At 38.6% G+C, this 26,545-nt stretch overlaps 1 protein-coding gene across 5 annotated transcripts in view; it reads right to left on the reverse strand.

Moving 5' to 3' along the window:
• Window positions 1-222: 222 nt before the first annotated feature.
• Window positions 223-26,545, reverse strand: part of lekr1 (Leucine-, glutamate- and lysine-rich protein 1) — a 65,984-nt gene continuing 39,661 nt past the window's right edge. For 3 of the 5 annotated variants that reach the window (XM_067507086.1, XM_067507085.1, XM_067507088.1), the window contains 5 exons: window positions 22,153-22,230; window positions 20,662-20,865; window positions 14,151-14,226; window positions 10,788-11,000; window positions 223-6,312 (listed from right to left, as the gene is read on the reverse strand). In XM_067507086.1, coding sequence (XP_067363187.1) covers window positions 5,863-6,312; window positions 10,788-11,000; window positions 14,151-14,226; window positions 20,662-20,865; window positions 22,153-22,230 — 1,021 coding nt within the window. In that variant the 3' untranslated portion in view covers window positions 223-5,862. The remainder of the gene's footprint in view (window positions 6,313-10,787; window positions 11,001-14,150; window positions 14,227-20,661; window positions 20,866-22,152; window positions 22,231-26,545) is intronic. The other 2 variants (XM_067507089.1, XM_067507090.1) reach the window with 2 other exon arrangements.

Here is a 26,545-nt window from a genome sequence, read left to right on the forward strand (position 1 = left end):
ATTTCATTGGACATTGATTCCAACATCACGCGTAGACAACAGACGGAATCAACTCACCAGCCACATGCAAAACGGTTTCTGTGACGTAATTGACGGGAAAGTCCGGACTTCTTACCACCATGTCAGGAACATATCCATCCGCCAATCAAAAAAACGAAAAGGAAAAAAAGTTTTAGCAGTAACTTATCTATTGGAATATGTAGTGATATCCTAGTCTTTTTTATTATTATTATTATTATTGGTACTTGCGACCTCCGTACGTTTTTGGCGCCTAGATACTTCAGCCTACTTTCAGCTAGAAACACCGTTCAAACTCCAAACGTTAAGCTTATAAAGGACATTATTGCTTGTATACTTTTCAATATGTTTTGTACTTTTAAGATTTCTATTGGTTTGAAGCCCGGGCGCCTTCGGTTACATGTCGTAGTGTACTTAAGGAAGACACTTAACCCCAATTTAGTTGAGTGTTGGCCAGCTGCAAAGCAGTTCCCCCATTGGTGTGTGTGTGATTGTAAGTGCGAGTGGATGAATGATAAGCAGCGTACAGCGCTTTAAGTACCAATAGGTAGAAAAGGCTCTTTAAGTGCAGACCAGTTACCATCTAAAAATCAATGACTTCGCCAGTGACATCACATGATTGACTTTGAAGTTTGTGTCTTTTTAGGTTTTGAAGTTTATCTAACCAGTATATAAGGAAGCGAGAATTCAGCAAAAACAGTCCAGCTTTTGTCATCTTTGGTTGGAAATTCATTTTAGTTCCGAAGCATCCACAGTGCATTTTCCTTTTGGAAATGTTTTTTCTAGTTTAATTTGATTTTCACTTGTGTTTGTATTTACATAGTCTATGATAACATATTATGTATTATAAATATTCTGTTTTTTTTATTTAAGATTTACATTTACAAGGCTCACTTTAATTTTGAAGACTGGATTTGATTTTAATCAATAGCAGCTCTGACCATTTGTACATGGAACATAATGTTCACTTACTGTTCATCTCCCAAGATTTTATAGCCTGAAGCCTTGCATTAACTAAAATTGGACAGCAGAGAGAACTAGAGACCCACCAGTTGGGGTTTCTGGATGGCTAATGTGAAGCTGTGGTGTTCATGGGGATGTACAGAGTTTGCGCAATTTATTAGTCATCCTGATGCTGCACTGTAACATTTTACTGGCAAAACAAACCATTATGTACTCTGATACTACAAGTTTTACTTCAAGTTTATTTCTAGTCTATTTGGTTGTTTGATTAATTGCTAATTTGTTAGGTAATTTGCACCACCAAAGTTAAATATCAGCTGTGATGGATCTAGTAGGGTACTGAAGCCCTGTCTTGTAAAGACAATACCAACATCCAGCTCAGGACCATGTTTATTATAGTTTTTACAAGAAGCTTAAAATACTTTGAATTGCAACCTCTTGTGACAGCTTGACATCAGAGGGATTTGTAAACTCAACATCTGCACATGTAGCTCTCTCTAATATAGAAGTTCATCCATCCATCTATTATCTATACCACTTATCATATTGTGGGGGTTCTGGGTTCACTCATTCACTTAACCAATCTTATGAGCTCCCCGATTTAGGTTGTGACTCATTAAATTGGTTTATATTGTGCACACATGGTGCATATTTCTAAATAAATTGGCTTATAATGAAATTAATACCTCACACACAGCCAACCTGGGGCCTTTTAGTTTTCTACTAACAAGGCTTTTGTTGTTTTGTCCATTTTTGTAGGCAAATAGAAGTAGCTTATAAAGCAGATTTGAGTGGGTTAACAGGGGTCCAAGAGCAATAATTACCCCAACTGTGTCAGAAGCTACTTTAAGCAATAATACAAACATAGCATGAGAATACACTTCCATAACCTGTTAGGCTCTAGTCAACATGTAATAAACACACACAAACACCTTCAGTTTTACTACCACACCACATGAGGCAGCAGACTGAGATCTCATTGTCCCTGTCATTAACAAACACCTACAACTAGCACCTCCGGCCTCCACACTTACGCAGTTACTAGGACAACAAGAATACTGAGCATTCTTTCTCCAGTTGCCTGGGTGACACTAATTATAGGGCGTGGGACGGGCTCACGGGACGGCAGGATTCCGGAACGACCGTAACGACACAGGATTAAGGCGTTCAGGGACGCCCAGTGACGAACAAGGGCTCAGTTATACATACACGCCACTCCCTGGAGCATGTGTGTGTTTATGAGCAACTTGCCCAGATTCTCCAAGGACACGTGTGCATGCCTGCCCTGATATGATAATTACTTTGTGGAGATCACACTGCAAATGTGTGTACCCTGCATTGATATGTGCACATATAAATTTGTGCAATATATTGCGCAAGGGTGATTTAATCTGAATGTTAAAAGTGACCAACACGTCATTTATACCATGGTCTTGTTTCATACATATCATTCAGGCTAGACCTCTCTCACACACATGCCCCAGGGCTCTTTTTCAGACACTCACAAATCAGGAAGGACACGAGGTCAAGAGCTATACAACAAGGGCAGGAGCAAAGGAAAAAGTGCCAGTAAACAAGCAGAAGGGAGTAGAAAATAGAGCGTAGACTGGATCAGAGAAAAAGTAAAGGCACAAGTAGCTGGGAAGGACAGGCTGAGGGAACTGCTTTTTAGTCTTCTTTTGGTATTCATAGAGGTTGACCTTAAAAGGCCAAAGAGATTAAAGGAATATTGACACAAAGACAGATTTATGTGTGTGTGTGTGTTTGCCAGAAATAGAGTGTAATGGAAAATTACAATGTTGATCATGCTTTGCTCAATAAAACCACTGAGTGTGTATTTCTCTCTCTGAGTGGAAATATACAGAACAAAATTGCTAAGCAAAATAGCTACAATTAAAACAACTGTATGCCATTGGCATACGAGAACTGAGACAAACAAAAATAGCATTTACACTTTGCATCAAGAAAGATATTTCTGGATGGCTTTAAATGGAAACAGAGAAAGGGAGTCAGATGCTGGTAAGGATCTTCTCTTGATGTGTATCCATCATGTTTGCAACGCTTAAGTAGTGTGACATACTGTGAAGGATATAAGTGCAAATAATCTACAATATGGTTTGGATGGAAACTGGCACAATAAGATGGAGAGGAGTGTTTTTGACAGAAAGTGTGCTGGTAAAAGAGTAGGAGCCGGAAGAGTTAGCCAAAGTCACTGTCTTCCTAGTAAGAGGGTTCTGTCTTTATATGTTCAGCAGTAAAACGGGACTGCAGGAAGAAAAATGAGAGAGATAAAAAAAACAAAAAAACATCAAAGCTGGTCTCTTCTATTATATGATGTCTTGATTATGAGCTCTGAGCTTAGCTAAAAATGTTATATTATATTACCATCCCAGATAGTAGGGCATTATAGATAAATACACAGGTGTCCTATTACAATCTACATCTTATCAATGACCATCTAACTTTATCATGTAACTCACATTGTTGAGTGTGTTGTTTCAAACACAAATTATTGATTGCTTTGGTGGCTTCTGCAAGCAGCAGATGAGAAAATTATACAGAAACTCTTACGCTTATGCTTGATTCACTGCAGTGAAGAACAATGTATTGGACCTTGTATCAAACGAACAAACTGACTGATGACATCTTAAGCTTCATTTGTCACTGATGCTTCAAAATTAATTAGAAAGTTTTCCAGCAGAACTAGGGACATTAAAAAAGTGACTCATTGAGAAATATGGCAATTTACATTTAGTACACTGTATGTGTTTACCCACAATTACCCAAGCATTACCAAATTATAATACCATACCAAGTTATAATGTAATTCTGTAGTCTTCATTATGTGGTCACATCACATTTTAAGGTATAAAATCATACATAAACAGCAGTCATGAGTCCACAGTCAGATTGACAGATTTTAAATTGGCTCTAATTGTAGAAAGAAATGACGTTTTCTAATGGTCCTAACCATTTCATGTACTAAAGGCAAAACTTTAGTCAAGGTCCACTTATTCTAACTGTCTGCCTTTAAGTCACGGATCAATTACCAGGCTTAAGCCACCATGCTCACATGTTTGGTTCGATCCCCGCTTACAGCTATATGTCGAAATGTCTCTGGGCAAGACACTGAACCCCTGACAGCCCATTACCATCCCCAGCTGTCCGGTGCCGGTCCAAGCCCGGTAGAAATTGGGGAGGGTTGCGTCAGGAAGGGCATCCGGTGTAAAAACTGTGCCAAATCAACATGCGGACAATGATCCACTGTGGCGACCCTCAACTCACAGGATAAGCCGAAAGGAAAAAAAAAAAAGCTCACATATTTTATATGTATATGTATATGTATAGATTTTTGTTAAATAAATACCTCTTACTTACCTACGTAAACTTCAAATTTCTCAGAATAATAACAAAAAAGTGTTTTTTTTGTAGGTAACACATACACATAAAAAGCACAAAATATTATATCTTACAAGCATCTAAGGTTTTTCTCTTTCACACATATGGAAATACACTATACATTATGATCATGAGCATACAATTAAAGTCCTCAGTAAACATTGCCTAATTACATAAAGTAAGCAATGGTGGTGTTAGGATCACTCAAACCCACACACGCATACACACACACACATTCACATGGGAGAGTGTCATGCAATGAGTAAACATATGAACAAGGTCACACACACATCATACTCAAACACAGGAAGGCAACAAAAAGTCAGCTGCAAAATAAATAAATCAGTGTTGCGTTTGCCACATAAATTACACCAAGGTAATGTTTTTTATACAGAGGCTGTTGGCGAATAATATAATCTTAGCTTCTGACATCTGTAAGGTTTTTCTGGAGTAATTCATGAATTCTTGAGTGAAAACCTGAAATAATTTATTTATTGAAACTCCATGCCAGCTCACTGAAGGAAAAATGTGAACGATTTTTATGTGTAGTAGAACGTTTTCCATTTGACATAAAAAAAACTTGAAAGAAAATTTATTTATTACATTTATTTAATGGCAATAACTGTTCATTGGTCTAAATTTCTGAAGGTCTTTACCACATGGACCCAGGGTTTTAGCAGATAAACCATATGTGTGTGTTTTGGCAAAAGCAGGAAATGCTGTCAAGGTAAATTCATTATCATCCCACCTTTTCTGTGCAAATGATTTCATGTGCATTGTCTCAGATTGGAAGAGAGGGACACAGGGAATTCAAAGCAAAAGCTTTCCATGTGTTCCAGTATGTGGGGAAATTAGTTCCATGCCACACACACACACTTCACGCATTTCTCCCATCGTACCAATTCATCCCAAATGTAGAGGGAGAGGAAAGGGTGAGAGAAGGGGTGGAAAGACCTTGCATGCAGTGTATGATGTCAACAGCACACAATGCCTGCGGGGAGCGGGCTGGGTAGTTGTGTGTATGTGTGTGTGTCTGTGGGTGCTTGCTTTACAGGTTCTTTTGTGTTTCCTGCCTTTTGTCCATGTCCACGGGTGGCAAGGGACACACTGTCATGCTCCCTCAGCCCTGTGCTTGTTAAAGGCTGTGTGTTTCTGTGTGTGTGTGTGGTGTGTATTATGTGCATGTGTGGGTGTTTGTCTGAAAAATCCTGCGTGCCACTGACACTGCATGAGACGGGTTGTGAGAAAACAAGTGGATTTCTCAGAGAAAGTGTGTGTCCTGGGAGTTTACTGGTGTACAAACAGAGTTTAATTTTTTCAAGTATATGCTTATGTATACTTATGTGTGTGTGTATGTGTGTATGGCTTTTAGAAACAGGAAATTAGAATGGCTAAATAAAATAACATTCAGAAATTTCAATTTAAAAACATTACAATTTTGCATGTATTTATGTTTTATTTGGCTTGTTTAGGGTTACTTTGCTACAGTCTCCCCTTCCTTCCCATTACTAAACTGACCTTATGTTTGTCTTTGCTCACTGTGCTTCCTGGTTTTAGTCTGGGCAACATTCCCTCTTGCTTTTTTTCTCCACATAACACCCCACCATAGTTCCAGATCTCCAAATGTTGTGCTGTTCCTACTCCATCTATGTCCATTCCTCGGTCTTTGTCTGTGCAGCTCAGGGAGGGTCGGACCGCGTTTGGGGATGTTGAAGATCGAGTAAGAGGTACCCGGGCTTGACTGTGGAGATGGAAATGCTTGTTCCCTGGGGGTGTGTGTTTCTCCATGGGGTGTGGAAGAAACCTGGAGGAGCCCTGATGCAAAATTGGGGATATCAGTCCAATGAGCTCCTCTTGAGCTTTGAACAGAGCAGCAGTCAACTCCTCCCTCTCCATGCACTCCCTTCTTACTGTCTCCTGGAGTGATGCCACCTAGAGGGGAGAGAGAGTAAAGTATGTAGAAGTACAGTGTTATTGTAAATGTACTGTAGTTTTACGCTCCTTTTTTAAAATTCATTTATTCTCTACCAATTTAGAGACACAGCTCATTGATATCAAATCAATTAAATCAAAGTTTGAAGTTCAAAAGTCTGTAAACCAACACAACCAATGCTGACATCGTGCATTTACCGCCTTTCACATTAACTGAATGTTCAGTGGAATGGTGTGTGATCATTGTCAGGAATGTGAATCGTGTCAGCCACATGTGCACATGTGCATCCATTTGCTCAGGTGCATACAAGATAAACAATGAAGCCACTTATAAAAATACAGTTTAAAGCTTTACTAGTGGTCAAGAGTCCAATGGGAACCTTTAAGGCTTCCCATTGACTGAGGGGGATAGAAATAGGAAGGACTAAAAGAGACAGGGAGACAAAGACAAAGGCATTTACACTTCAATGTGAAACCAATTTGGTCCTGAATACAATAGAAAAATGGAACCATTCTGAATTAACTGACACAATGAAACTTGGTCAACAAGACCCACAAAGGGAACCTACCCTAACACAGTCACAGTGATGGCGTAATAATAATTTGTAACACATACAGCATAATGTTACACTTGTACATACATGTACAAGTCAACAACTAAATAAGCTATAGCTACAGATCAGCAATGCTAATGCAAACTGAAAAATACACACAAACATAGGGTACACGAGGTAAATCTTCCCCCCAAGAATCACAAAGTGGCTTGAAACAGTTCATGGGTGGACAGCTGGTGATGTGATGTCAACATGTGATACATTATACTGTTTACAACAGGTCTACTGAGACATACAGTAAAGATTAAACAAAATTAAGACTGATTGAAATGAACTACAGTTCTGGTTATGTGACAAGGTCCTGAACCAGATTTTGAAAATAATAATCTATTCTGGCAAGGCTCCTGTTAGATTTTACATTTTCTTTTCACATTTCCTACCAATACAAAAACAAAACAAAAACTGCTTACTGGCTCATTTAATTACAAACATGTTCCATTTGAATGTTTTACACCATTGTGACCATCAGAATGGTTGGATAAAAAAAATCTAAGTACACAAATTTAACAGATACTTCAAATTTGATACACATCTTATGTGAAAAGAAATTAGCTGCATAACTTTCTGTCACATTTTTAGATTAATCTTGCATCAAGTAAATTATAGTTAGAGTTATACAGTAATATATATGGATTTTATTTTCTAACAGTAGCCACCACTGTAACAGACCAAGTAATGCTGGTAAAACCCCTGGATATTCTCAATAGATCAAAGGTGTGTTTCATTGCTAAATAATTTAGAAAACATTTAGGAGAAAGAATGTGTCCTTTCACAAATTACTCTCCCATACAACTATGTATCAAATGTCACATGGCCTGTGGATAGATCCAGCTTTACCACAACATACAAGGAAATTTGACTCAGATTTCTAGTGGCTCTTGATGTGCTTAGACAGTAACAATAATAATGCGTCAGTGAAAACACAGGGACAACAACAAGCATGAACAAAGCTTTTGTCAGAATTGTCAGATGAACAAAACAATGATGACTAAAACTGAATGCAGACTTTAAAAACATAGTGGGTTAACAATACAATGAGACATTTGTGAGTTCTGATCTCACTAACACTAACACTGTACATCTAATAATAATATACTTATTGGTTTCGCCCAATAATTTGGTCCTCGTTCTAATACGTGACAGTGTATGAACAGCTCACATATGCAGGCATCTAGAGTGATTAAATAAGGGCTTAGACAAAACACATGTTGCCCTAATTTGAGTTGTGTGTGTGTTTTTGAAGGTGAAATATGTGTAGCACCTCCCTACTGCCAGGTGCTGAAACACTGTTTGCGCATGGTTTGGAGCCGACTTTTGATTTTTGGGTGTTTGAGTGGTGGATCTTCGTTTTCTGTCTGTCAGTGTGTGTACATGACATTCTTCTCATACTGTATGTGCGTGTATGTCCACATCTGGTCGTCACCATTCAGTGAAGAAAATTCATGCATGATGAAGGATATGTATAAAATATGTGTATGCTTGTATGTGTATGGTTTATATGGGCCTATAATTGTCAACATATGTTTGAGTTTTAACATGCTTATATGCCACTCTATGTTCCATGTGCAGTTTGTCACGAATTATGCCACTGTATTCAATTATGGTGAGGGTGTGTGTGACAGTCTGCACACACGTGCTTGGCTGTTTCCTTTATGTGTGTGTAGGAAAGACTTTATAAGTGGGCATGTGTTAGCTCCCGCATGTGTGCGATGCTGTGCATGCCATCATTAAGGGCAGGATTACAGGGCTATTACATGCAACTCACACGCAAACCCACAGAGCCCCGCTTTCTCACACTGTAAACCAAATTCCACTAGCAACACACACATGCACACATATACCGTATATTTACATGTATACACATACATACACTATACTGCATGTAATTATATTGTTCAGAAAAGCGCTTCCAACTATTTTAATTAAGAGTTAATCATTTTGTTCTTTTGAAACTTGACAAACTAAATCAAGGTCACTCATATGATCTAATGCATAATGATGAAAATGCCTCAACATCACTACCAGACCTTAGCAACAAAGCGATATCACAAGGTCATGATCAAAACCTGATTATCTCTGACCAACACGCACAGATACAAAAAAAACCTAGAGATCAATAAACTTTTAAAAACAAAAGGATGATAGAGGCTTGTGTTAGAATTAGATAAGAAGTGAGATGGAAATAAAGAAGAGTTAAAAGCTAGGAAGGAAGTGAGAGAGAAAGAAAGAAAGAAGGAAAGAAAAAACAAAGTAAGAAACAAAGAAAAAGAAAGAATGAAAGAACAAAGTTCATTTAAAGGGATTATACTGACTGATCTGTTCTAAAGCTATAAACCAAGCACTGGAAAAAAATGGTCTCTCTAAATTAGATGAGAGAGAACAGAAAGAAAAGGAAGGCGGGGGGAAGGAGCCACTGTGCCGAAGGTCCATGAATGACATAAAAGAGCATGTCAGCTGTGAAATTGGCATCAGGGCACCTTGAACTGGCTGAACCTCTCTGGACAGGCACTCTGAGAGGGAGGCACTTAAAGAGACAGTCAGTGGACAAAAAGGAAGGTTGTTAGAGAGCTGTCAGAGTGGTACAAAACTGAGCTGGATGAGAGTAGGAGGAGGTGTGAAAGGAAAGGGAGTGATGAGAAAAGGACAGGAAGCAATGACTTGACTCAGTGACCTTCAGAGTCAATGTATCTTAGTCAATGAACAATGGATGCCCGTCTTGATTGATGGTATTTCAGCAATACTGATCGACTTCATTATGTACCAGGCATCCACCTTCTTTAAAAGTACATATATATTTTAATGGATCGTGAAATAGATTAAAATTAGATCCTTTCATTACTGAACTCAGATGTGTATCATCCATCTCACTCTGCTGGTGTCGACGCAGCGCTGTCCTTCACAGCCATGCTTTACAGTACAGCACTGTGTTGCACAGGTCAGTTAAAAATTTTGAGGGAAAGAGTGAGTGCAAAAACAAATTTGGGTATACTGACAAGTGACTCTGATTTCATATACTGAAGTTGGTAAAATGCATGGATTTGCTAAACCAAAACAGAGTGAAAAGAAAAATGAATATTGCCCTTACATTCACCAGGCGTCAATAAGCAAAACTTCAAAATGAATGATTAAGTTTTGTCAGTGTCTGCTGGATTGTCTGTTAACAGCTTTAAATAAAAATGTACCCAACCTTATTATATTAATGATTAGATAGATGCCAAAGACAGAGACAAGATTTAAAAAACGTGAAGATGGGAAATGAGAATGAAGCAGCAGAAAGGGTTGAGCTTGAGGGCAATAGGGTTTCGTGCGTTTTTGTGTTTGAATGTGTGAATGTGTGTGTGTTTGTGGTCAGACAGTTGAGATGTGTCGTGACTGCAGCCTCAAACTGCTCCCCTTAAGACAGGCAGCCATGTGTTAAAAATTTTACTCTCTCTCTCTCACACACACACACACACACACACACACACACACACGTATGCCCCATCCTGCTTCCCCTATGCTTTGCCTGCCACTTTTCACTTTTTTTTTCACAGTTTAATTCAGCTCCATTTGAATAGTGCTGGCACAGAAATTCATCACCGCACACTGCTGCCTAAGCAAATATGAACTCTGTCTGTCTTCATCCCTCCCCCGCTTGCTCCATCTAAAAGTCTCTCCACTTACTTCTTTTTGCTGTAACCACACTTACACAGACACACACTTACTAGATTTAATCCAGCTCTTTTTAAAAAACACTGAAACAGAAACAAATCAGTACAAGAGTGACAACATTTCTTATTCTTGTGAAAGGGAGACAAAAGAAACACACATGTGCAGACCATGGTAGCATGCACACACACACACACACACACACACACACACCTCCTCAAGTAGTTCAGTGTTTTTCTCAGTCACCAGCTGCAGTTCAGCTTTAGCTTGGCCCAGCTGTAGTGCCTCCTGCTGGTGAGAGTATTGTAGCTCCTTCTCTCTCCTCCTCCTCTCCTTGTCTTGTGTCCTTCTCTCCTCCTCCCTGCTCCTCCTGTCCTGCTGCAGCTCCTCTTTCAGCTCTCGCAGCGTCTGCTCTCGCTCATCCAGCTGGCAAAATAGATTTTTATTTGTGGGAATTTTTTTATGTAAAATAATTATTTCCATGATTTAATTTCAACATTGTGTTTTGAGTTGCTTTCTTTGGTTCTGTTCATTTATAAATTAGGTTATTCATAACTCTGAATGATACTGTTCAACTTTTTTACACTGAATCAACTTTACAGAGATTATAGAGAACTCAAGATGACTTAAGTGTACAGGAAGCGGGTGGCAGGGGAGTTTGCATAGCTAGACAAGTGGGAGGTGAAGAAGATGAGCTGTCAATATTACTACATGTGGAAATACAATAGTTGTTATTGATCTTTAGTCTGTTGAAACTCCATTTTGTTCCTTCTAGTTCTTCTTTTGTCTTTATCCCCTCAGTACAGGCAAAGACTGACCACAGCAACATCACAAATGATGTGTACGTGTTTGTTAGTTTGTAGAGTGTGTGTTCATTTGGGTGAATCTAATGATGCCAAAGAAAGTAATCACACACCCACAACATAATCAGAAAAACAGACACTAAAAGAGACTGATCAGAAAATGAGTATGTCCAAGAAAGAAGTGGAAATTCACAATCTTGAGTTCCTAAAAGGTAGAATGTCACAGGGAGAATAACATAAATGAAAGACAAGCAAAGAGATAAGATGGTACATATAGTGAAATAAAACTGTCAAAGGTAAACAGGAAAAGATGATCTCTGCGTTGATGCCAGGCAGTTCAACAAATCTTGGTGACAGAAACCTTTGACAACAACCTCTCCACATTTTAAAGTACTTAGTACATAGTATGTTCTAACAAAAGAAACATAGTATAGCTTTGAGTAAGTGTTGCCGAAAGTTGCCGATCAAAGTTCAGCTTTGTTCAGGAGACTTATGACTATTTAAATAAATAAATAAATGGATAGTGCATAATAAAATCTACAAATAGAATTTTTATCACACCCTAAGGCCTTTCTCTAAATTAGAATCCTTAAGAGAGGATGTGAAGTGTTGGTTTCTTCATGAGATTAACAGGAAGGAGGAAGGTCACACAAAGCTTTGTGTAGAAAAGGAGCTGAGACAGACTTAAGTAGACAGCAGCGGTGTATCAAATGTCTGGGTATAAAACATTAAAATAATCTGAAAATGGAACAAATAAAAAGTTTTTGTAGTTGGTGACGCCCCCTCTACGCCTCTCCAACACATCAATAACACATCAACCTACATCGGTACTTGTCTAAACATATTTATTGCAAAAAAAATACTGTCCTACTAACTGTCTCTAACCTCTAAAAGGCATGTTTAATAAATGTGTTATTGTCCAATGTTGCATTGTATCTCATTGGTGGTGCAGGCTCTAAATAGAAACAATGCCTAAAGCCTTTTCATAATTTATGAGGGGAATTTTTGTTATACACAGCCTTGTCATAGAATGTAACAATGACAACAGTAAGACTGGCCTTGCCATAAGACTGAGGCAGTCAAAAATGCAATTGTTGGGGACATGAAACCACAGATTTGGCTCTTATAAAAGTGGGACTAAAGTTGCATTAGGTATTTTTAGTCAGGCTTGGCCAAGGCCACCTTGTTTTCTTCCCATCAGCACTAGAGATCAGGCAAACTGTTACAGTATGGGCAGGGATCATTGTGGCTGTGAGTAATTGTGTGTTCATCTGCATGGCCAGCTAACTGATGAGACTGATGATGGGTTTGAATTTTACACCATTTAAGTAAATGCATTTTGACAAAATCAGCAATGTTGTCACTTTGTGGCACCCCTTTAAGGGTTAATACTTGTTTTTACAGTTAATTTTAGAATTAGGTTAGGGTCCTCACAAAGAATAAATGTCATCACACTGATGACCACACAAGAGTGTGTGTGTGCGCACGCGCTTGTGAACATAAGCATGAAGAAATAGTGGATATGTGTGAGAGAGAAAAAAGACACATCGGTGAGTGAAAATGTGTATATTTGAAGCTGTGTGTGCGTGTGAATTATACTGCTGTGGCATGAGAAACTAAGGTTGCGTGTGTTGGATCAAATGAGAAAACACCACTTCCTCTTTGCTCGGGGAATGTACGTGTGAGGAGCATGGTTGTTTAATGTGTGTATTTCCTTTTGTGTGTGCAAGTGTGTATGTACACAGCTGTTGTTTGTATTTAAAAAGTGAACCAGAGTGACCGCTTCCTTTCGATGGGTTTAAACCCACGTAAGGCCAGGAAGCCCAGACGGTACAATAATATGGACCAGTGTTTGGACATGTTCATTTATTCATTTAAATGCAATATATGTTTAGGCTTTAGTCAACATCTGAAAATACTCAGTATACAGGGAAAACAATCAACCATCAATATATTTAAATATGGTTTCCTCTTGTTCTGGTCACTGTATGCAAATCTGAGCTTATCTGCGCATGTAAATTTGGGGAGAACTCCCTTTGTTACATTTTTTGTTTTACAGAGTGTAATGGCTAGAAAAAATTGCATGCACTTTAATGTAAATACAATACAGGGAATTCTGCCAAATTCCGAATAAGAATTAATGTCGGGGTTTTAGAAGGTAAGTAGCATATTCTGCTATTCTACCTTAAAACGTGTCTCCTGGTCTGAAAGTTTAAAACCAGTAACAATTTGAGTCTTGAGCAAAGGCACAGCAGGGTTAAACCAGCAGGAACAATGATTAATGAGTTACGAATTAGTTACAAATGAGACAGAAACAAAACGGGAGACAGCAGTGATTTAATGCTGCACTCTCTGCTGCTTTGTTTTGACGTTATGCTAAACCTCACTGACTTGCCAAAAAAGACAGTCCGACAGTACAAAAGACACTACTACACTGTTTAACAATAAAAGACAGACTGTGTGTGTGTGTGTGTGTGTGTGTGTGTGTGTGTGTGTGTGTGTGTGTGTATTTGGTTTATCTGGTGTAAAACAGACTGGCGGTCTTGGAGCCTCATAATCTTATCTGCATTGTGTGTGTCAGGATCCTCTCTACTGAACTTCTCTGAACTGTGACAATGGTTTGGATGATGTCCTAAATGTCTGTTTACTTCAAAACACTGGAACCAAATGGCTGGCAATCTCTAGCTAATGAGTGATGTTTGATCTGTTTGAGTTCATCATGCATCTTTTAAATTTTATCAATATTAATTGGTAATAATTGGTAAAGAATTACCTTTGAGGCCATTTGTCGTCTGAATTCTTCCTCCATTTTGGCCAGGACAGTGCAATGAGACTCTATCAATACCTCCCTGTAAACATGCACACACAAACAAAAGGGTAATTATTCCTTCACATATCTTATTTTGGAATGAAAATGCATTGGACACTGTACATATAAATATGTTTTCTTAAGGAAACACCAAGTGGGAAGATAAATTTAGCATCCATGTTCAAAAAGCCACTGCCACAGGATTAAAACACTCTTACTTGATATTGCAGAGGGAAGAAAGCCTTCCATCTGCTTCTAAAACCATTACAACACTCTGCTGTAAATGCCTTAAGATTCCCATGTGAGCCCCAATAACATTTCCTCACTGGCTGCTTTGGCTACTGGAGTTTTACAAAGAAACTCTGATGTAAATGAAGGGACCCAAGCAGAGGAAGATAGCCAAAATGCAAAAAAGCCAAACAAACAACAAAAAAGCACAAATGTTAAAAAATGATAAAATTAAACAAAAACCCAGCATGCAGTAACACAGATTATTTTTTGACTTCAATACAGTATTTATACAGGTTTTCCTCTGACAATTTTCAACATGTCAGTTTGAATAATGAATATTTAACTTCTCACAGTCTCCTAGGAATGAAAGAGGGGGATGAGGAAAAAAAAATTTCTAAACACGAAAAAAAGTGTGCGAGATGAGGACACATTCCATTTATTTGTTGATCTTCTGTTTAAACATTTTTCATTTCAACAGCTTGGTCTGACTGATAAGATGTGAATCAGCATAAATCAGAAAAAAGGCCAGTAAAGGCCATTTAGAGTGGGAGACACCCAAAAAGACAAACAGAGATGTACCAGAAATTAAGAAATTCTTATATGTTAATAAAAAAATATACTTTTACAATCAAGACATTGCTAATTTTACAAATGGCTATTACTGTTGGAAATGCTTTACTACATTATTAGTTATTCATGTACAACTGCATATTTTTAGCAGTTGTTTAAACAACGTTTAAACAATCACTTTTGATCAGTTTAATTTCTCTTATGGTGAAAACAAATTATCATTTTCTACAAGAAATTCTACAACATTTCTGGTAATTATAAAAGGTTTAGTAGCACACAAACATTGTATATGTATATTGGAGCCTGCATGGTAGAGATTGATGTGCGTAAGTAGGTTCATCCGTGGGTCAGAATGAGGTAATGTGTCTGTGTGAGCTGATGTCCGTGTGTTCAAGTGTGCAACACTTGACTCCATGTATATCTGACAGTGGAGAAGATGATCCACAGCATATAAAGAGCAGCAGCTACATTTCATCTTTTCCTACTCGGGGCAGACACAATTTTATTCACTCCACTGGCCCTGGCTAATCACATTAGCCTACTCACCACACACACACACACACACACACACACTCAAACACACACACAGAATGAAAGACAAAACACAAAAATAGATGAACAACCATGCATGGATGATCCCCAAGAGTTGTTAGTTTGGTGCCAAGCTCTGACTCCTAAAGCTTATTTAAATGTGCTCCAGCCTTGTGAAATGATTGGACTGAGGGTGGACATACTAACAAAAAGGGGACTATTGCGGTTATTATTTTGGTATTACACATATTACCTGTGTGAAAATCTTTCATATAAAAAAAAATTCATCACATAGCATGCACACATTTGCAGGACTGTTAAAAGGTCAACGTCTGTCTATTTTTTGTGTCCTTAATGCTGACACATCTGGTGTTTTGCAACAGGTTTTAACTGGAGAAAAAAAAAAGGGATTTAACAGTATTTTGAAGCTGAAGCTTTTTAAACAAACTGCACATGCATACAGTGTATGTATCTGTGTTTGAGTGCTTGCATGTTTGGGTCCTACTGTCAGATATAATTCTGGCTCTCTGACTACCAAATAAAGTAAAACCTTGCAAAGGTACTGCTCCAGAGGTTTTAAAATTGCGTGCGTGTGTTGGCATGTGTGTGACCCCCCGGGGAGCGGGAGCGTGCAAATTGAGCCCTGAGAAGTAGGTCTGGGGGATTACAGGGAGGAATGATGGGAAAATCTGGGAGCAGTCTCTCATTCACTCACACGACAGGCTGCTTTTAAGGACAGGCCAGCATGTATCTGAGCATTGTGGGGTGTGTGTGTGGCTGCTACCTCATCAAGCGGCACATTCTATTTTTCCACTTTATCCTGATACAATCTTTGCGTGCACAGACAGACAAAGAAGGTCGACTCAACTCCAAACGATGTCCGATTTTTACAGCAAAGCTCAAGGGCAATCTTAAATGGTTTGTACTGTGTATGAATCAACAGTTAACAGGAATGTCCACTGACATCATCTGAGACATCCTCTGTGCTTTTTTTCTGGGACATTGCTGCCCAGCTGGAAAGATGATTTCAAAGTCAGAAGTCTACTCACACATGCTTTCAAAACACGAAGTCATTACCTGTTGACATGTGAAATTATAGCCACAGCAACTTATGACAATGTGAACAAAACAGGATAAAGGCCACTATAAAATTAAAGAATAAACATGAATGCGATAATAGAGAAAAAGGAGAAAATACAGGAATACAAAAGAGAAAAAGAAGCCATCTCTTTGACATTGTTGACATTTATTGTTTAAATTCTTTTATTGGCTCAACTGAATAAAGCCCAAGGCATTAAAGCACTTCTCTTTATGGAGAAAGGCAGGAGGAATAGTTTTCCTGTATTATCATTTCTGTCACGAAAAAAATCCTCTGCTGCACGGAACCTCTTGAAACTAGTCCCTTGCATTTAACGGATGTATGAGGAACTGTACAGACACACTTAACCTCTGTTGTGTTTTAAATCTTTCAGTTTCTACTTCATTTTCCCTTCACTTCCTGCCCTCTCTTACTCTGTCTTTGTTGTTAACTTTGCATCTGTTTTACAAAATTGAGGACAAGCTTTCATGTTTTGTGTGTGTTTAAAAGAGTGTGAGAGTAGATCATGCGCGGGCCTGACCCAGGCAGTGTGCATGTAAGAGCCAGACACTGTGTGATGTAACGACTGCAACCACAGTAATGGTCTCCATCCCTCCTCCCTTCAACAAATCCCTCAATCCCTGGCTCACACCCTGTCTCCTTTCCTTTTTTCATCCTTTCTCCTTGTGACCTTTCATGCTTCTTCTGTCTTCCTTCCATCTATCTTATTTCTTCTCTTTTACCTGCCTCCCTCTACTCATCCTTCATCTGTCTTCTGTTCTTCCATCCCACAATCCCTCCATCACATCCTGATTTGGAGCAACTATTGTCAACTAGTTACAACGTTTGTCTTTCTTTGTCACTTCCCAGCTGGTTTTCATCAACATCTGTAGTGTTATAAAATCCATAAACTCCTACACTTATAAACCAATAGACAACAGTACATATGATTTCATTCTTTCTACTCTAAATAGGTGACATATTGTAACATTAATTGGCTTTAAGTTAAAGTTAAAGTTAAAGTTTTATTTTGTCTTTTCACAACAGTTTAAACAGTTTAAAAAGTGATAGCAACCTTGGAAAGGGCTTAGTACAAAAGTGATATTTTCCTCAGTTTTAAATACATTTATATTATAGACCAATTTATGGCAGTGCGGGTCTTTAAGGGCAAAAAACAATGCACTTATGCACATTTTTTAGTTAAATGATAGATAGTCTGCTGTATCACTTTTATGCCTTGTTAAACCATGCACACACTGATGCAGTGACAGGGGGGCACAGCAATGTGTGTCTAGTGTGTGAATGTGATAACACATGTCAGAAGGGGACAAAGGTTAAATCAGATGAGATTCATAAAGGAGGAAGGCATGGTAAGAGGAGAAGTGGTGATAAGTCATATTGTGTACTGTAGAAGTGCATGTGTGTTAGAAACACCATCATATCTTTCAGGGGTCACTGGAGTTCAGCGGAGGTCTTTAAATGTCCCAAATAAATAACAAGGCCAAAATTTTAATAAAAAATAAAATTAAAAAAATGTGGGCATGTGATCCGGTTAGCGAGCCAGCCTTTTTGATCATCTGAAAGATCTGAAGACACGAAATTAGAAACACGCACACACAAGCACACGCATTGATCATAGACACTAAACAATTGAACTGACGCCACACAGAAGCCACAGAGAAATAAACTTGGCTTTCCTGGTAAGCCAATAATATTTATTTATATAATACGACCAAACAGATAAATTAAACTATTCATTCCTGGAGGGGAAAACATTTATGTTTAAGTCTACCACTGAGTTTTTCAATTAAAACATTTGGATGTTATTCTTACAAAAAAAAAAACTCATGACCTCATTCACATAGAGAAACAGCTTAGATGTTCACTATTGTATTTAATAAATTCAAACAATACTCATTATGTACAGCACAAAACTCTGGTTTTAATTGTTTTCATGTTTTTTTAAGGATTGTTTAATAATTACTAAGTCACAGGGCATTTTCACAAATGACTTGTAACCCGTCTTGATAATAAGATTTCTATTTCACTGCAATGTTTGCTGCTGTTTGTCCTGCAAGAAGCTAGAAAGGACACAGTTTGATTGTACATTGTAATTCCTGATGAACTAATGATGAAAACAGGCACCCACATGAACACACACAAACACACAATTATCCGCCCCAGGTTATAAACGTGTTTGAAAGTCTTAAAAAACAAAACAAACCCCTGTTATACAAGTCCAATTGCAGTGCTGTCCCATAAAATAAAATGATATATTACTAATCTATAAATATGTCATCTATTTGGCTCTTCTGCAGTACAGTGCATACATTTTCAATGCCAGGGTCTGCAGTATATGGACTCAAGACAACACAGCTATTAAAGCCCATTTGCATGTGTTTCTGTCTGTTATAATTTAATTTACTATAATTTTAGTCACAGTGTCACATTCTATTACCTACAGTGAACTTTATCTGAAATGGCTTTGTGATCCTCTTGCTGGTAAAGCACCCTTTACTGTAAAGTTGGTAGCACAGGAAATTTTGGAATTGTTCAGCCAGCTAAACTGGAGTGTGCTGTGTCCTGGGGTCAGGAGTTGGTCAGTGTGCTTGACAGCATAATCTGGAGGAAATTAGTTGGTTCCACTGGCCCTGTCTTCCATTACTGAAGCCATAAACTTTGTAAGTGTGTCAACAGTAGAGGCTCTTGGTCAGAGAATCTGCAGTCTGAGTCCACTGGAAGATGGGTTGGAGAGGACAGCTGTTTTAGTATGTGGTGTCAGACATGGGGTAAAATGTGTTTTTCTTGTCAGGTTCTGACATGGGCTGAAGTGAACTCATTTGACATGTTTAAAGTCTGCTTTTCACAATCAGATCTACGAGGATAAGGATACATATATGGAATACTTTTTCTGGAGTGTGTGTACTGCAGCAGAGGATGACTTGAGAATTGTCAGGTTTGTATATTTCTATACATCAAATAGGTTATATAGGACAGCAGTATAACCTATGGCCTTGTGTATGTATGGAGCATGGAGTTGACCTCCTGCTTGGACAGACGCAAACAGGAAATCCTCATCCTTTCTCCTTCAGTTTCTTGTATAAGATGGGTTTGTTTTGTTTTTACATGCTATCAAGCAAGTTTATAATCCTGAGATGAAAACCCCATAATGAATTCTATTAAAACTATGAGCTTTACAAATGTGAAAGCTTAACCAGAGATTGAACAAACAGAAACACAAATGCTTTATTTTCTTTCTTTTTTTTTGTTCAGCTGCTGCTCACTCAATATCTCTTTTCAAGAAGTGCCTGGCAGTTAAAATCAATGTACTGTAGTACATAGTAGTAGTAGCCAAAGAGATGACAGATGTATACAATATATTTGTACATGTAGAGCATATTGATTTCATAGCAAAAAACGGTAACCTATGACCTCCAGGATATAGTTCAACCCTTAGAAAATACTAAACCTGTGAAACATCCTAGTTTGTATGTAATGTATTGCACTGGATGGATTATCTTCCATGCAACATATTTTTCAAAGAATAAGGCACTATATTTATTAATAGAAAGTCAATTTCTAGGACATGATTTTCCAGCGGATTATGGACCTAATCCTAACCGTAACCCTAACATAAGGAAGTTAAATATGGTGTACTGTTAGAAAACAGATTTTAACAAAACAAGAAAGCTGTCTAATATTTTATGTTTGAGATTGAAGTTCCAGATTAAGGCTTTTGATCCTTGCAATTTATGTTAATTGTTAACACACATTCAGTATGTTAATAGAAAACAGGTTGCATTACATTCTGTATAAAATTAGCTCAGTTGTATAGAAAGACAATTTTTAGAAGATAGGTTTGAAAACTCCTACATAAATGCTGTAAAAGTGGGCAGCTCATGCAAGGAGCCAACCACCAAACATTTACTTTAGTTGAAATTATTTCTGCAAGAGGGTCACACCAGTCGCTGGAGACACTTAAAATGGGTATGTATGTAGGAACTGTAAATGTTTAAGATCATTTGGGTATAGAATAGAATAGAATAAAGCTTTAACAATCATGACCTTTCTCTCTTCAGTTCCCTTATTTCCTGCTGGACCCCCTCCAGAGCTTTCTTCAGTCGTGTCACTTCTTCTTCAGCTGTGAAGCATTTCCGGGCCATGTGTTCCTCTCTCTTTTGCCATGACAACAGTTGCTCCTGTATAGTGTCACAGTTTCGTTGGCACAACAACCACCTCTCATGTTTCTCCTCCAACGCCCCTTTTAACCTATTGAAAAGACACAGTAACATGCATAGTTACATTATATTTTTCACTTGCATATATACAGAGCATGTGCAACTACAAAAACCTGCAGGCACATACTGACAGGTACACTCTTCTTTCAAATGCCTATTCTGTTTTTTTCAGTTTACTTTACTGCATGCCACAGGCACTTCACACAGTTTCTGTACCTTAACAACTGTAATGTTGTTCTACTGTTGAACATCACACAATGCTGAGAAAACACCATGTGTGTTATGCTGATATACTAGACATACATCAAAGAACTCTTTTCGTCTTCCTCTCTCCAGTGTCTTACCAATAACCAAACAGGACTGTGTGTGGTACTATATAAGACACTATATAGTACATGTTAATATGTCTCTAGGAGAAAAATTAGTGGAGATGCATTTAGTTTTAGACAGAGTAAATAAGGATATCGACTAAATGGAAAAACAGACAGATTTCTGTTGTAGCATCTACTTATTGATTTTTCTGCATAAAACAAGTTTTTTTTTGACCAGATAAACATTATCTTTGGGCAGCTGTGGTTTCCAAACCTGGTCACTTTAAAGAATTGTTGTATCCCATTACATTTTCTGTCAGCTATGGGAGAAAGTGTCTGAAATAGCTTCCACCCCCAGTGGAGTGCTATCATATGTTGGAGCTGTATAGGAGCCAGAGGGTGAGATCAGAGACCGCTGTGTGGGAAGGAAAATAAATCAACGGTGTAATTGAACACACCAGGCTGCCAGTGGCTTAGAAAAAGAATACCAGCAGATATCATGTGAAAAAATACACACCCCACATACATCTAACGCCTGCATGGAAAGATGAGTGCCTCAATGTGTATATGTCTGTCTGTGGGTGCACACATGTGGGTTGGGTGTGCGTACATGTGTCTGTCGTGTATTAGTGAGATGCACTCCAGCAAATTAGTAAGTGGATGTCTCTCTGCACAGATAAGTGCGCTTGTGTATGTGTGTGAGAAGCACAACTTCGTGCCAACTAAGAAGTGCTTCCATCTGTTGCGCCAGCCTCACACGAGACTATCTGCTGTGTCACAGACACTTTATGAAGCCTAAGATCTCCTCAACTGATCCAAGAGCAGATCTCAGCTGACACTAATAACCCCACCTTTCTCTGGCAGGAAGGAGATAGAGGAGAGTGATGATTTGGAGAGTAACGAGTGGGTTGAATACAGGCATTGTAGAAAAGTTGGAAAAGGTAATGGACGGGAATTTATCATGAGCAAAGAAAAATGCAGACAAAAGAAGGGAGAGGCCGGTGTACCTTAGGAGTTCTTGCCTCTGCTCCTCCTTGCAGTTTTCCTGTTGCCACAACTGCTCTTTACTCTGTCTCTCCTGCTCCCTGGAGAAACAAAGTTCATAGCATGGTCTCTACATTTTCAGCAATTTTTTTTTGTTGAATAACTGAATGTTTGTTAAAGCTAGATTTTCATGTGTCTCATTGCACATTAATACTTTCCTCTTTCCCTTAAATGTAATTTACATTAATTGTACAGTACAAGTCTTACACTCAGGCAGGACGAAATACAATATTTATGCGCAGAATATGTTTTTACAATTTCAAGTGTCATTGAAAAGTACTTGAGCATGATACAAAATCCATACAACTGCTACTCTGTGTACTCCTACGCTTGAACCTCCATGTGGAACATGCCAAGCCTAACAAAGAATTCCCCCTCTGGGATCAGCAGAAGTTCAAGAAAAGCTTTCCATATGCTACAACTCTTTCAGCTTTTAAAATACTCTTAGTTGTTATTTTCCACAAAACAGCATTGTATAAGTATTTAATATATTTTCACGAGGCAGTCAAAGTAAACAAGCTGTGAGCATGTTTACTTGTGTGTGACTGTGTTTTTCTTCCATGTACAGCTGCTGCCTCACTCCTGAGAAAGTAAATTAGAAATCACTTTAAATCTAGTTCTGCATGCCATGACAGTACTACTCCCTTCTATGTATAAACCCCACACGCATGCACACGCGCACACGCAAATACAGACTTTACCTAAACCCTCCTAACTCTGTCGGCTACTCAGCCTAATCGCTTCTCTGGCAGCATGATCAGTTAAAATGTTTGCGTGTGTGTGTTTGTGTGCGTGTACCTGGCTGTCTAGTCCTGTGACCTTGCAGCGACATGCAATCAGGATACAGAGTGAGAGGGTTTTACGCGCCTGAGCTCACAGTCAGGCTCTCTGTTTTCGGTACGTTCGGACAATGATGTTGAATTATTTGTACTTTTTACTAATCTGATTTCAGTAAACAACCGCCAAGGGTAATAAGTGCATCATAATAGACTGATAATAGACTTTTGCTGTTTTTGTTAGTAGAATACAAAAAATAGTATAACAGTAGAATATCTAAACTGTTATTTTTATAACTACACATCTTGACGCTGACAGCCACATATAATGCAATGTGCTTAAAAGCATATACGTTATTTATATTTTTATCGTGAAAACTAAAAGTAAGCAGCACACAGACAAAGACACAGGCTGAAATACACACACAATCAGAAGACTTGCAGCTCTCAGGCACCAGTTATCAGCCCCCCTCCCTTTGTACTTCACATCACACATCTCCAGCCATCCCCACCCCCACCCCAAACACACACACATTCTCTTTTGCTCTCTTTTTTAACCACCTATTCCTCCCATGTTGTCACAGCTACTGGTGATTTAGTGCAGGCCCCAGAGTGCTCCCACATTCTGCCTGTTTAGGTACAGTGTACCCTCCATACTTTAAAGTCCAGTGTGCCTGTCCCTTGTCCTTTTTCTCTTTTACCTTACTTAGGTCAGAGATGATATGATATCTAATGCCCAGCTGCTACTTCCACTATTGTTTATCCTCTGCTTTGCTGTTCTTTACAATGAGTTAGAGGTAAAAAGGGAGTTAAAACAGAGACTTTTAGAGACAGAGGGTGATGTTTTTGATTCAGGGTTCAAACTGAAGTCAAATGCACCATCTGATAATGGGGTGGTGGATAATTTAGGAATTTTTAGAAAACAAGGTAAAAATTAGGAACAATCTACTATATTATTATACATTATCAATTGGAGTGTTGGAGTCCTGGAGGTTTTCAGGATAAAAATAAAAAGACAAATTAAAATGTTTTGCTTTCTCTTTGATCTGACGTAAGTTAAAGTGAGCATATGTGTGTTTGTGTGTGTGCGCACACTTGTTTTTATTACGTAGTTAGGGCCAAAAAAGGATTTTCCTATCCAAGTTAGGACCTTTTGGCAAATTGAAGACGATTTGCTTGTCTTAGGTTTGAGGGCTAACAGGGGTGAAGACTTGGTTTTAAGGTGAGGTTTAGAACTGGGTTTATGTTAGGGTTAGGGATGTAGTTGTAAAGTGTGGCTTTAGGGTTAGCGTCTAGCGAATGCATTATGTCAATTGAAGTCCCAACAAGAATAAAAATACAAACCTGTTTGTGTGTGTATGTTCTAATGTTGTATGGGTGTACATGCCGGCATGTGTGGGTGACCCGAGGACGTCACTATCTCCACCTGCAATGACTTGCACTGCATAATCAATGTAGCACAATGAACCAACCAGCACGATGTGTTTAGGAACCAAAACGTTTTGTCGTTGCACAAGATTTAATCAAGATCTGGGAGGCATTACTTAAATTATGAACTGTATATGGAAAATCCATCTCATGGCTGTAAAGAGTTCGTCAGGTGTTGTTAATGGCATGCTGATAATAATCAAACATTATTATTCAAATGCCAACTGGTAAAATAATGTATCTTAAAAGTGAAAGAGTCAAAACCTGTGAGTATGCCACCATGAATTAGAGTGAAGAAAACCATGCAGACTTTGCTGTTGAACCTGTCTGTACAGACGGCTGGCAGATGTTGCCAAACAATTTTAGTGTCTGAATCCAAACACTAAAATTGTAATGTACCGGTGTCACCCTGCCGAGCCTCCCCCTCGTACGGTGGTAAATACCAAAAACACCAAACTGCCATATAAGAGTGAAAAACCTTTCTGCATTTGAGGAAAATACCATTTTTCGTGTGGCATGCGCTCACATGATAACAGAGCCTGGAGAGATACACACAGAGAGAGAAACACGAGGAATGCAATTTCTTTTGAATCTTAGGAAAAAAGGAAAGAAAAAAGCCTTCTTCTTTCCCAAAGGGCTGTGGCTGATTTTATCTAATATGAGATAAGCAGACAACTGAGGAAGTACAGTGTGTGTATGGCAAATAAAGCAAGATCTTGTGGGAAATTAGGTCTTTGGACACACCTTGAGATCAATAGTTTTGTTTTTTTTTCCTGCCAGCAATCACAAAGACACAGACCACATGCACACACTCTTTTTTTGCATACATACACACATGCACAGAGCACTCACTGTTATGAAAACAAGCTGTATCACATCAATCACATCAATCCTTTGCTCTCTCTCTCTCTTGACCTTCACTCATTCCATCATCCACTCTTTCATCTCTCCTCCCTTGCTCAGTGCACCCATCCTGTCTTTCATCTTTCCTTCTCTTTCCTATAATCCGTCCTTTCAACTTGGCCTGTGTCTGTGTTGCAGGATCCATGTGTTCATCCTGTGATGAAAGAATGAGCTCAGTGTCTCCTGCCAATCAGGACACAGCAGGAAGATTCCCAACACCTTTTAAATACATGTCATCCGGATCCTGGAGGAGGGAGTTTGTGACTCTCTCTGTGATCCTTTGACAAATGTTGTCAGAGTGTCCTCGGCCCAAGTTCACACTGCAACTGGGCACTACTTACACGGATTTGCTAAGTGGACGATAGCAAGATTTGTACGTCTGGTAACATAAGGTGATCATCACATTGTATAAGTATCTTAGCACTGTTGACACTCTACGGCAGTCTATGTACAAATACTATCAGTGCAACAATAATCATGGGCACAGTAAGAATGAAACAAGCTAAAAGATTCTCAAGTTTGTAAGTGAGTGTAAGTAGTCAGGTTGCATGATAGGATTACCAAGATTCCACAGCTGCTCACTGTCCCTAGACTGCCCCTGTAATATGTATGAATGTGTGCATTTCCAAGGCAACAGGCTGGCACCACAAAAATGGAACAGGTGTGGAACGCTCGTGTTTGATGGAGGTAGGGGTCAAAGGTTGGGTAGTTGCCATGGAAACACACCTTGCACACAAACATACTGATGCGTCTTGTTCTTGGAATCAAAAGTTTGGGATGCTCTGGAGCTCATATGTTATACACACACACACCTACACACACGCTTTGCTTTTTAAAATACATTTTGCTAATAATACTGAATACAAATTCTTGCACTAAAATGTGCATTTCAGTGCAGAACTGTGTCCAGTGTGGGACAGCTACTTTTTTAGTATGGGATCTGAATACTACTTTCACAACTGTATATGGTGAATAAATGTTTGCAACTTTCACTATTTTCTCATTGTAATGTGGTTTAGTATATATTATCGGAGGTTCTGAGCCCATCCTCAGGTGTGCAGTGCCGGTCCCATCCCCGGTAGAAATTGGGGAGGGTTGCGTCAGGAAAGGGACTTTGCCAAATCAACAGATGATCCACTGTAGTGACCCTGAACTCACGAGATAAGCCAAAAGGACCAAAAAAATAAATAAATAAATAAACATAGATAGATAAATATATTTATTTATTTGCATAAACCAACAGAAAATA

This window comes from Channa argus, chromosome 6 (assembly GCF_033026475.1).
Source record: "Channa argus isolate prfri chromosome 6, Channa argus male v1.0, whole genome shotgun sequence".
In the NCBI taxonomy this organism is placed as follows: domain Eukaryota; kingdom Metazoa; phylum Chordata; class Actinopteri; order Anabantiformes; family Channidae; genus Channa; species Channa argus.